Source organism: Eublepharis macularius, chromosome 3 (assembly GCF_028583425.1).
Source record: "Eublepharis macularius isolate TG4126 chromosome 3, MPM_Emac_v1.0, whole genome shotgun sequence".
NCBI lineage: Eukaryota > Metazoa > Chordata > Lepidosauria > Squamata > Eublepharidae > Eublepharis > Eublepharis macularius.
In genome coordinates, this window is record NC_072792.1 from 184,141,583 (window position 1) to 184,154,668 (window position 13,086).

The window sequence follows — 13,086 nt, forward strand, 5'->3', positions numbered from 1 at the left end:
AAAATGGTGCTAATGTAGGGTGGGACCTACAGAAATGTACACCTCCCATCCACATAGCATACAAGCATGCTCTAACTGATTTTTCCAAAAATATCATGCCAAACCAGGTTTGGAGAAGATTACAAAATATCTTCTCCAGTTTGGTGTCCAACCAGGGAAAAGCTACTGTTTGGAAGCAGCCATTATTGGACTCTGACTGCTTCTGTTGAGGATTCTGATTTGGAGGGACATTAAAAGGGGAAGGAGAAGGGGTGTCTAAGTGGGAAGACTCGACACGAAGAACTAAAACCCTTCTTGTAATAATTAAGGTTATGGAACATATATTGCCTAACTGGACTGCATATTGGTGGGCACGTCAAGTTTTCTGGCTTGGAAATGCTTCTCTGTAAAATGAAATGAGCACATAGTCCCTCTCCTGTTTATTTTGATGGACATAAATAATGGGAGAGTGATGGTTGTTGTGGGTTTTCCGGGCTGTATAGCCGTGGTCTTGGCATTGTAGTTCCTGACGTTTCGCCAGCAGCTGTGGCTGGCATCTTCAGAGGTGTAGCACCAAAAGACAGAGATCTCTCAGTGTGACAATGACACTGAGAGATCTCTGATCTGTGACACTGAGAGATCTCTGTCTTTTGGTGCTACACCTCTGAAGATGCCAACCACAGCTGCTGGCGAAATGTCAGGAACTACAATGCCAAGACCACGGCAATACAGCCCGGAAAACCCACAACAACCATCGTTCTCCGGCCGTGAAAGCCTTCGACAATACAATGGGAGAGTGGTTGGGGGAGCAGCAGCCTTTCCGCTCTCCATTCCTGGAATATACCCTTTAGTCTTCTCTACACCCCAGAACTAAACATTTCCCCTTTATCAACCCTCCCCCGCCCCAATTTCCCTTGTATATTCCCTTCAGCCCATTGCATCTTCCTCTCTTTTTTTCCTCTTCCCCCTGGCCCCGTTCCTCCCCTCCTGGATAGAATGGTAGGGAGAACAGACCTTCCTGCCAAGGGTGGCTGCCAAAAGGCAGAAGCTGCCATCCACCAGAAGCAGCCAGCAGATCCAGAGTCAGTGGGTCAAAGGAAGGGAGGGTGGGAGAATGTGTGACACTGATAGGAACATGTGCCTATGTAAGTTTTGCATTCTTTGTGTTTATGGATTCACTTGCTCAGGAGCTTGCCTGAGAGTTTCTCTGTACAAGACATCTTACACAGGGACGCTCAAGTGACTTACTTTCTGTGTGGTCTTATATTCAAGTGTACTCTGTCTCCCTGGCAGTGCATGCATATCCACAACAGGAGAACAAGTGTAAGAGCTCTCACTTGAGTATCCCCATATAAGGTGTCTTGTGTAGAGATACTCTAATTTTCATGGATTATAGATTTATCTGCTGTTAAGTATATCGGTTTATGCATCTTGTTACTAAATGGAGTAGCCATATACTCAAATTAATAGAGCATTTTCTGTTGGCTGTACCGTTTTACTTCTTGGCTGTGGGCCCTAATTACCCTTGGCTCTGCTTTTTGACCTTATGGCTCTACCCCTTTGCCAGATTCTAGCCTTTCAAGAGTTGGCAACCCTACCTTCCGTAGCACAAACCCATATAAACCTTTACATTTATAAAGATATTCCTTGGTGATCGGGTTGCTAATCTCTAGGAGGAGCCTGGGGTAGTCCCAGAATTATGACTAATCTCCAAACCACAGAGGTAATTTCTCCTGGAGAAAATGGCAGCTTTGGACATTGCACTGAGCACTCTATGGCATCACATTGCTACTGAGCTTTCTACCCTCCCTAGGCTCTGTCCCCAAATCTCCAGGTATTTCCTTGCCCAGGCCTGCCTGGCCATATGCTCCCAACATGTGAGGTGCAGTGAATGGTTATCTAGGGCAAGGTCTTTTCAGCTGTGGCACCAGGAACCTAGAACTCCCTCCTATAGAGGTGCATTTTTGTTCCATTTGTTGGCTAGACATCAGTCAAGGATGGTACTCTTTCAAAGAGCATTTGGGGTTCCTCAGTTTCTTTCAGTTTTTAAATTGAGTAGCGCGGGTAATGTTTCTACTGATTTTGTGGTTCTGCTAGTTTTCATAACTCTTTAATTCTTTTTGTTTGCGTGCATTTTGTTTTTGTTATATGCTGTGGATGTTAGGATTACCGTAAGCCATTTTGTGAGCCCATGCAGATCAAAAGAGGGGTATGGGAGCAGGGTATAAATGTTTTAATAATTTCTGAGTAGTTATTTACGACATTAATTTGCTGGGGAGAGGGTAGTGGTAGAGATTATTTACTCTGTGGTTCTAAAATAGCTCTATTTTATTGATTCACTTTCAGAATCCTAAAACAAAAGAACAAATTGAAAATCTGCTACGGAATGGGAGGAATAAAGAGCTCCGGGACCGCCTGTGTCGCAGACTTACATTTGGGACTGCCGGACTCCGCTCAGCCATGGGGGCGGGCTTTTGTTACATCAATGATCTTACTGTGATTCAGTCTACACAGGTGAGTTCTGGCAAGCATTATGCAGGTGGTATACACACCAAGTAATGAATACTGTCCTGCCAAAGACATACGCTGCTGCCAGTTTAGTGTAGTGGTTAAGAGCAGCGGGACTCTAATCTGGAGAGCTGGGTTTGATCCCCCACTCCTCCACTTGAAGCTAGCTGGGTGACCTTGGTCCAGTCACAGCTCTCTCAGAGCTCTCTCAGCCCCACCCACCTCACAGGGTGTTTGTTGTTGTGGGGATAATAAAAACATACTTTGTAAACCTCTCTGAGTGGGCGTTAAGTTGTCCTGAAGGGTGAATGTTATTATTATTATTATCCCTCAAAATCTTGGAGCAAGTCATAGCCCTATTTTAAAAAGTAAAGATTTTTTGCTTACTATACTACTAAGCCATTCCATGGCATCTGGTGTGTGGGAATTGTCTCAGAGGATGCAAAAGCTATGCGTTTATCACAAGAAATGAATTTTTCCCCATCCTTTTAAGTCTGCACAGACAGTTCAGGGCAACTGTAATTTGTCTGGTCAGTTGGACAAATGTGTTAAAACATATGCAAAAATATGGGTGGGTGGAAGGGGAATTTGCCTGAGGTCTTCTGGGACATGGTAGGTAAAAGATGTAATAAAATTCTTTCCACTGTTTCTGATCCACCAGAACAGCAGGAGTTTTGAAGGGTGGAAGTGCTGTGAGGAAGGTATTTAAAACAAAAAAAAATGGCTGCTTGAAATGCACGGTGGATCACTCCTTGATTGTTTGAAATGCAACCAGGGCTGCTTCCACTCCACACGGAGATAATTCTCTGTGTGGCTCTCGATGGTGCTGTGAATGTGGAGGCATTCATAGTGGCAGTGGAGCATACGTACAGAAGTTTGTCCTGCACTTTTCAGCTCTTGGGACTGCCAACCCAACCCCCAACGGAGGGGTTTGGGGTTAGTAATAGATATATCACTATAACGTGTCAGTGATCTTTTGAAACAGAGTTCTAGTTCCCAGATTTCATTTTTAAAAAGTTAACTCTCTAGCACTCTTGGTTACAGAGTTATTGGAGAAATAAACCGCCAGTATCTTTCACTTTCTCTCTACAAGCAAAAGGGCTAGAGACTTAATTTTTTAAAAATATGAAAGTTGGGAACTAGAACATTGCTGCAGTAGATAGCTATAGCATTATAGCTATCACCAGTTTTTAAAAGCCCTCCAGTGGCTGGTGGATAAATGGCGAACACAGTGACTGGGGTAAGGAAAACGGCATCAATGTGGACAGAAAACGCCCACTTTTCCTGTCCACGTGGTGTCCAGAGGTGTTTGACCATAATCTTCCTGAAAAATCTTGTGTCGAACCAAGTTTGGAAGGGTTCGAGCTAAGTTGGGGGGAAACATTGAAACAGAATGAATAGAGGACAACGTTACGTGAATGAAGACGGTGCTGCAGGAAGGAAGCCAAGGGAGAGCAAAACATCTGTGTGTGAATTCACTTCTGCTGATGATTCCATTAGCGTGAAGCTGTCCCCCAGGCACTGCCAGTGGTCTAAACCATGCCGTTGTGGCCCCTCTTTATCTTGGCTTGGATATAATCCCTGATACTACCTGGGGAAGATTTGTTTTTTTTTGTACAGAGAGCGTGTATAAATTGAGATTCTCTTGTTTGCATTTGCATACTCTCTGGTGATCATAATGGGTTAAGATTCTAAAAACCTTCAAGTCCTAGTGTTAGGAATGAAGAGGGTTATTTTTAAAAGTCGTCTTCTGAAGGGGATTTGTGATCAGGGCTGCTAAAGAAGCTTGAAAATTGTCAAAAATATGTTCTAAAGCATTTGCGTTGGGTAATACGGCCAGCTTTTAAGAAATGAAATAACTGTCTTAATGGATTGCGAAGGAAGGAAATGTCATTTTTCACTTTTGACCTGTGTACTTTGTTGACATTGGAGCTGTTCACGCTCTCATAGCCTGGGTAGCACGTGCTGGCTTTGTTTTGCTCTGCTGAGAGCAGGGAGGAACTTCGGATTGGCTGGATAGCAATAAGCATTCTTGGCAGCTTTCGCTGAGATGCTGAGGAATTTCTGCTAGTGCTGTTTTGCTCGTTCTGTGGGTTTTGTTCATGCTGGTTGTTGACTTGAGATACTATTTTTGGCTATATTAGAGTAACATTTGGGACGTGGGCTAAATCAGTTTTGTTCCTGAACTTGAGCGTTTCATCGAATGGATGCTGGCTTGTTGAACTCTATTTGGTTTTCGTACTTCAGATCCATATTTTCTCTGGGACCGAGGCAAAGGATCATAAATTATTTGAGGTGGCCCCTCTGAGCCTAGTTTCTTGTTTGAAAATTGGCTTTGCACTGATGAGAAGAGAGAGGACAAATGTGCATCAGTCCAGGCCAGTTTTGCTCACCATGAGCAGCATGCAGTCCACGGACTGTGCCCACTGAATCTGAAGCTCCATAGCAGAATCCTCAGCATGTGACTCAGCAACGTAGCGGAAGCAAAGCCAGTTGCGGGGCCGATCATTGCTCTGATTGGGCCGCCAAAGAACTGCACATGTGCTGCTGTGTATTCCATAGAAGAAAGACATCATGCATTGCAGGTGTATCCCACTTTCCTTCAGTCATGGAAGTCAAGGTGACTTGTGTAGGATATGCAGGAGGTCTTCCATTCAGGCATCGATATGCACCCAGTCTCCTTTACCTTCAGCAAGGTCGCTGCACCGGGTGTCTTCCAACCATCCCTCAGTTAAACACAGAAAGTACTGAAGCAACTCAACATATGCTCATCTGCTGCCCTTGTCATTGCCTGTTGTAGAGTTAGTGCTCCCTCATGGCTGGAACTCTCGAGGAGGTGGGCTTCTATCCGTCTCTAGGACATTTTTAATCTCTCTCTTCCTCCCAAGAGCTTAGCAGAGCACACACAATTCTCCACTGTATTTTATCCTCACAAGTTTCCTATGAGGTTGGTTCGGCTGAAAGAGTGACTGGCCCAGGGTCACCTAGACACCTTCATGGATGAGGAGGGAATCTGAACCCAGGACCCTCTAATCAGCACTCCAGCCACTACACCGAGCGTGTTCCTAAGCATTCAGGCACACTCCTTTGCTCTCGTGCTTACACTGAATCAATCCTGCTTTAAACCTCAGTGCATTAAGACTGAGAATGGAATTCTGTGTAGAATTACTTAGAATGAATTTACTCTGTGTAGAACTGTACTGTTAATCCGCACAGTCTGAGGCAGGAGCGCACAAAGAATTTGCTGTTCCTTCTCACCTTATAGCACAGGAAGACCACTCTGCTGTTGTAGGTCTTATGGGACTCAAACTCGAATATATAGTTGCTTCCCATTTAGGGGCTTGTGTGGTTTCCCCATTACAGTTGCCAGAATAGCACAGGGGCATTGGGGCTTCTATGTGGCAGATTTTCTCTGACCCAGTTCCCCTGGTGATCATTCCCCTTTCCCCATAGCACCAGGGGACTTACTTGTTTTTTTTATATATAGGCAATTGGCATATCATTGAGAAATTAAAGCAGTCTGTCTGCTTCTCTGAATTCCCAGTTTTCATTTTTTTAAAAGTAAATCTCTAGCCCTTTGCTATATGGAGATATAAGGGAAAGGCAATATCTGCAATGAATGGAACTAGAAACTTTGAAACCTGGGAATTTGGAGAACTGAATAAACTACCTCTGTGCTACAATGCCAAGACCACGGCAATACAGCCCGGAAAACCCACAACAACCATACCTCTGTGCTTTTTGGCACATTGGGTTGCATTTAGTAGGCTGATGTGGGAATGGAGAGGCGATCTCTTATAATTTTTCTGATTCTCTGCCTCTCCCCCCTATTCCCTCCTGGTTGGTGGTTCTTAGTGGAAGGGTTGTGGACAAATCTTTTCGGCTTAATTCCGGAAGGGTAGCTGTGTTAGTCTGTTGCAGCCAAATACACAGGAGTCTACTGGCACCTTAAAAACTAACTTGGAGAGCAATCCTATTCAGGCCTATTCAATGTGGCTCATTCCCAGGAAAGCATTCTTAAGAGAACTCCTGTTTACTTTTGAGTTTACTGGAATTTCTTTGGAACTGAATGTGCATAGGATTGGTGCCATAGAAACTGGAGCAACCATTGATTCTACACCCAGATGCCTGCGTACCAGCGAACATGGTGTCACCAAGCTGTTCCTGAACGTCTGTTCCATCTAGCTGTGCCCATATGAGTAAAGAAACAGGGTGAAACCGATGTATGCTTTTTGGCTTTGCAAAACCCAGAGCCTTCCAGGGAGTCTCAATTAAATCCATAAGGCAGTCAAGATGCTAAGGGAGAAACTTGGTACGACAGCACTGCAGAGTATCCTCAGAGAAGCCTGTTGACTAGCTGGGTAACGGTCTTGTGACTGAGATTTGTGCTAGCTGAGGACTGTTTTCTCCAGGAGCTCAGTCAGCAGTTGGATTTGGAGCCTGTCTCTCTTCTGAACTGCCCCACAGCAACGTGGTTCTGAGCCCTAGCCATGCCAGAAACTGAAGCGCTCTCTCTTTTCTGAAAGAAGAGAACAGTATTGGGTACCCGGAAGGCAAAATGCATCCTAAAGCGTTTCAAAGACCAACTGAAATATTTGTGTGTCTCTTGGAGACATCTGAGTTTTGCACAGAAATGTCTTACCCTGTGCTGCTTGCATTGCATGACCTTTTGAACCCACTATTTTTTCCTCTATAATCATGTGTACATGTGTATGCTTGCCAAATGAGGAACTGCTTCCTTCATCTGCTGAAGTGAGCTTCAGTCCCAAGAAATCTGTTGACCTTTAAGATGCCATAATAAGACTCCTGTCTGAATTTTCTGCAGCAGACTAGCACAATCAGCCTCAGGAATATTAAGCATTTGGCAAGGATGGGCTATCGCTTAGCATGGGGGGCCATCTCTAATGCAGGTTTTCCAAGGATTGTTTCATTTATTATTTATTTATTGTATAAAACAATTTATATGCCCCCTTTCCACCCAAATAGAGTTCCCAAGGCAGTGAACAACATATATTAAAATAATACTTATATATTTATAAATGCAGTAAAACATGTAGACATATAAATAAATAACACATATACACAGGAAGGAGGGCCAATAATAATAATAATAATAACATAACAACATTCGATTTATAACACAGCCTTTCAGGATAACTTAACGCTTACTCGGAGCTCTTTACAAAGTGTGTTATTGTTATCCTTAGGACAATCACTCTGTGAGGTGGGTGGGACTGAGAGCGCTCCGGTGAACTGTTACTGACCCAAGGTCACCCAGCTGGCTTCAAGCGGAGGAATGGGGAATCAAACCCTGTTCTCCAAATTAGAGTCCTGCCGCTCTTAACCACCACACCAAACTGGCTTTCTCAATAAGAGTTTAACTGAGAGAGTACAGCAGCAAAACAAAAAAAATTCTTCACCTGCTGGTAGAAGACAGTGACAGATGGAGGGAGGCTAATCTCCTTGGGGAGAGAGTTCCAAAGTTTAGGTGCCCCAACTGACCCTTTCTCAGGTCGCCACCTGTCTGGCCTCAGATGGAGGGGTCTCCATAGATGACTGGCATGGATGGGTAGGTTCATATGGGAGAAAACAGTCCTTAAGGTTGTAATACATTTGAGCTTTTGGGCCCTTGCAGCTGCGGAAGACAAGCCCATGGACTTGTTTCCTGGCTCTCCAGGGACTCTCTTTTGTTGGAAGGTAGCAAAGATGGTGGGTGAATCTCTTGTTTCCCTTGCCATCGTGATGCAGTGGATAGTACTGGTTTGGAGCATAAGTGAGCAATGCCAAGATCTACGTTGTTCATCTGTGATTCACTAGGAGGCCTTGGGCTCAACCCATCATTTCAGCCCACTTTACCAGGCTGGTGTGAGGGTAAAAGTACAGTAATGATGCATTTACTGGTATTCAAGTAGAGAATAATCTAAGAAGCATTCATGTAGAGAATAATTATTCTCAAGTAGAGAATAATCCGTGAGTCTAATGCCTTTTTTGAGATTTGAGAGAGAATTCTCACTCCGGGCTATGCAGTGTTGTTCCCTGCCATGCGGGAATGGGACAGGGAAGTCTAAAGACTCAAGTGAGTAGGCATTAATGAAGGTTACCTCTGTTTGCTTTCATTGCAGGGGATGTACAAATACCTCGAGAAATGTTTTCCAGACTTCAAGCAACGTGGTTTTGTTGTGGGATATGACACTCGAGGTCAGGTGACCAGCAGTTGTAGCAGTTTACGGTACGGGTTTAGCTTACCTACAAAATACAGGAAATAAAGTTGGGTCAAAAGAGCTATATTTCTCTGTCTTAACAGTATGAGCACGACAAGGGGATTTCTGTGCCACTCTTCTTTCCAAAAGGACCAAAAGCAGCTTAAATAAATCAATATAAAGCAATATATTGAGACAAATAAACAAAAACATGGAAACAAACACATCCTGGGTAGGTCTCCATTTTGTTCTGGCTATCATAGGCCCCAGGCTGCAAGCCACAGACTGAAACTGTGGGTGCCTCTACTCTCTTTTCCACTGCCCATACGTAATGAAGCTTGGGTGTGACCAAAGTCAGCCCAGATGGTACTCAGCTGTGCCTAGCAACTTCTTCCAAAATTCCAGCCCTGGAAGATGTAACATCTGCTCAGGAATGTTCATCGTTGAAGTTTATACAAGGGCACAGCCTTGGTTACAGCCACTTTGTGGATCTCATGTCAGTCTTCTGGGACCAGGGGAAAGTCTTTTGGCGGATGAGGCCAGACTGTGTAGTAAGAATGTAAGAACATCGGAAGAGCCCTGCTGGATCAGACCAGTAATCCATCTAGTCCAGCATCCTGGCTCACACTGTGGCTAGCCAGTTACTCTGCAGGCCCAACAACAGGGCAGAGGAGGCCAAAGCCTTCCTCTGGTTTCGCTTCATTGAGTTCTAGTATTTGGAGAGAGGGAGAAAAAGTGTTTGGCCCACTTTCTGTACCCTGTGCATAATTTCATCAACCTCTGTCGTGTCCCTTCTTAGTCATCTTTTTTCTAAACTAAAAAAATCTCAAACTCGTTCCGCTATTGTCATAGAAAATGTGCTCCAACCCCGTAATTGTCTTGGTTGTCCTCTTCTATACTTTTTCCAGCCCTGCATTGTCCTTTATGAGAATCAGTGACCAGAATTGCACACAGTATTCCAAATGAGGCCGCACCATAGATCTATACAGGAGCGTTATAATATTGGCCATTTATTTTCAATCTCAGTAAAAGAAGGTGAATCGAGTACAGCTTGCCGTGCCCCACCTGTTTCCCAGGCCCACCGTTATGTAAAGAGAAACAATAAAATTACATCATATGCAACTACATTAACTTCTGGTTGTGCAGTTTGTCCCCCCATATTGTGGTTTAGGAACTCTCCTCCCAAACTTCTGTGCTGCTTTTTACCCTTCTCCCATTCTAAAAGCAATTTGGGTATTGACGAGGAAACAGGTTTAAAGCGAAAGCATCGCCATTGGGTGCACTTTATTTCCCCCTTTATTTTTCTGCCTTTTATTTTTGCTTTTGAAAGGGAATAAATGATCAAAGGCAGATCCTTCAAGTTCAGTGGGAGCTTGGGCTGCTTCCACGTAGAGCTGGTTTTCCACGTAGCTCTTGGTGATGTTCCAGAGGCAGAGGCACTTGCAGGGGCATTCACACCAAAGCATCCCCCCAACTTTTCTTGCCTCAGACCTCCAGGCTACCATTCTTCCCTCTTGCCACTGCAGGGCTTCTTTCAGGCTTTAAAAAAAATTGGCAATAGCTATACTATTATAAGGTTATAACAGTCCTTTGCAGCCATGTACTAGGTTCCAGTTTTCATCTTCAAAGAAGGCTCATTCCTTTTAATCGCAGAGTGATAAATCGGAAATATACTGGCTGAACATTTCTCCTGATAACTCTGCCACCAAAAATTCTAGATAACCACTTTTTAAAAATGATAAGTGGGAACTAGTACATTGTCGTTAAAGATCATTCTAATATAATAGCGATACAGCTATTACTGGTTGTTTTTAAAAAGCCCTCCGATTGAGGAAGGAAATGGCTGCTGCAGGGATGAGGTAAGGGAAATGATATCAATGCGGGCAGGATCTGAAAAAATGTGCGTCTTGCTATTCTCGCAGTTTCTAAAGGGGCTTCGGCTGCAGTCTCTCCAAAAATATTGTATCAAACCAGTCTTGGGAAAGTTTGCAGCAAAGCAAAGGCAGACACAAGGATACATCATGTGGATGCTTTCAAAACCAGCACTGCTGAAAGGAAGCTAAGGTGGAGTTGGCCCTCTAACTGAAATTATACCTGTAGATACCAGTGAATCGAAGGCTGGGCTGTTTCCACACGTCTTACCTGCCTGCAGAACATCGCGCGAAAGGCCTGGAAGACAGCGTCTTCTTGCGCGAAATCGCACCAGGGAGACGCTGTTATCCGGGAGTTTGCGTGAAATCGCATCTTCCTGGCACAATTTCACATGAGAAGACACTGTCTTCCGGGAATTTCGTGTGGTAAGACGTGCGGATTTGGCCCTGGTTTACCATCCAGCTTGCCTCTCATACCCAGCTTTAGGTGAGGTGTCTGCTCCTCACCACTAGATGGCAAATTTTAAACCTTCTAAAAGGAAGTTTGTTTTTTACAAATGCAAAAATACTTTGAGTTAGAAAGAAGGATTTTGTGAGGAGGTTATGAGGGTGTCCTGTGGCGGAATCAGCTTCTTCTTCAGTTCTGATTTTCAGAGCAAAAGAGGGTTTCTCAAGCTACCCCTGTTCTTGAGCTGTGCTGTCCGGCTTCGCCCTGAGAATTTTTTCTTGGCTGAGGGTTTTGTGGGAAACAGTCTGTGCCATGGAGCTAACTGACCATTTGTTGTCTTCTGCAGACTTGCGAAGCTCACTGCAGCAGTCTTGCTTGCGAAGGGGGTCCCTGTCTACTTGTTCTCAAGATACGTCCCCACACCTTTTGTGGTAAGTCTTCCTTCTCATTACATTTGAGGGCCGAGCTAGGTGTGATGTAGGAAGCCTATGATCAGAATCACCCACTGCTTTTAAAAATCCAGCACATCTATGGTGAGGGGGAATTAAGCCAGGGAAGTGGCTTAATTTAATCCTTCCCAGAACAGGCCATTTTCTCCAACATAAACACTTTCCCCCCTGAAATTGCTGTTTGCCAAATTGAGGACAGGTAATGAAATATTTCGCTCGAGAAGGCAAGTAAAAGCTCGAGGGATGGGGCATTTAAAATGGTGAAATAGCATGGGGAAAGGGTTAAACACACCACAACCACTTTTTTAAAAAGTATCTGCCCTTTCTTGTGGTTTTGAGTTTGGCCCTGAGCTTGTTGCCCACCAGTCTGAAAGCAGGCCCAGATCCCTGCTGCAAAATTTTACTGAATTAAGCTGGTGCTGTGATAGCACCAAAACATTTCATTCTGTCTCTGGTGATTCACTGGCTTACTGGAAGTCCATTGTTGAAGCAGTGGTGTGCGTTGAAACTTTGGGAGGAAGTTAGAAAGCCGAGCAGCCCCAGGTGCTCTCGTCAGCTTGATCACGTTATATGTCCTCTAGTTATATTTTGCTAGAGCAAAACTAGAAAGCTTTTTCCCCATCCCAAATGTGTGTTTAAATTCTGAGTATTTTTGCAGCTCACTTTTGTGGTGTGTGTGTCAGCTGAGGTCTTGTTTATTTCTAAGCCATTCCAAATTGTCTTAGGAGTAGTTGGGCTTCTATTCGTACAAGAAATTGCACAGACCCCATTGCAGAAAGCGCAGTCTGTACGCTAGATGTATCTGTATCCTTACCATGTTTTTTTTTTCACAAATTATAGTGTACAATTCATAGCAATTGCTTTCAGAGTTCATTAAGAGTGGAAAGCACCGTTGCAATCCAGGGAACCACAGGGCTAGTTTTAACACTGGCAACTGGCTTTTTGACACTCCCTTGGATTTGGGCAGATGTACCACATGGCAAGCGACTATCTATGCAGCTGGGGCAGGGTCCATGCTCTGAAACAAAACAGTTCATAAGACCTGTATATTATGAGCCTAAAGGGGCTTTGTAGAAAGTAGCCATTAGCTGCAGTACAGAGGAAGGTTTAGGTGGGTAGCCATGTTGGTCTGCATGAAAACAGTAGGCTACGAGTCCAGTGGCATCTTAGAGACTAACTAGATTTTCAGAGTGTAAGCTTTCGAGAGTTAGAGCTCCCTTCTTCATACACAAGAGGGCTCATGTCTGAAGAAGGGAGCTGTGACTCTCAAAAGCTTACACTCTGAAAATCCTGTTGGTCTCTATGGTGCTGTCAGGGCTTGCTGTGGCTGCCGCTGGGCGGGGCATCAGCATGCCTGGCCCTGATATCAAAGGGGTGTCAGGGATACTGCAGGACCCCTGCTCTGTGGAAGGAGGGGCAGTATACATCACCCAGACTCCCTTTCAGTCCACTTGCTGGCCTGCTCAACCTGACCCAGTCCTCCCCATTGGTCTCCTCCATCTCCTGCATCCACCTTCCTCCTTGCCTCTTCTCACTCACTTGTTCTGCTCCCTTCCAATTCTACTCCATCACTCCTACTCAACCCACCATGCCCTGTGGGTGGACCTTCCTTATATCCTACCCCTCATCCC

At 44.6% G+C, this 13,086-nt stretch overlaps 1 protein-coding gene across 1 annotated transcript in view; it reads left to right on the top strand.

Moving 5' to 3' along the window:
- Positions 1-13,086, top strand: part of PGM2L1 (phosphoglucomutase 2 like 1) — a 54,903-nt gene that overhangs the window by 25,236 nt on the left and 16,581 nt on the right. Inside the window, exons 2-4 of the mRNA XM_054973937.1 lie at positions 2,326-2,493; positions 8,610-8,716; positions 11,353-11,437. Of these exons, the coding sequence (XP_054829912.1) occupies positions 2,326-2,493; positions 8,610-8,716; positions 11,353-11,437 (360 nt within the window). The remainder of the gene's footprint in view (positions 1-2,325; positions 2,494-8,609; positions 8,717-11,352; positions 11,438-13,086) is intronic.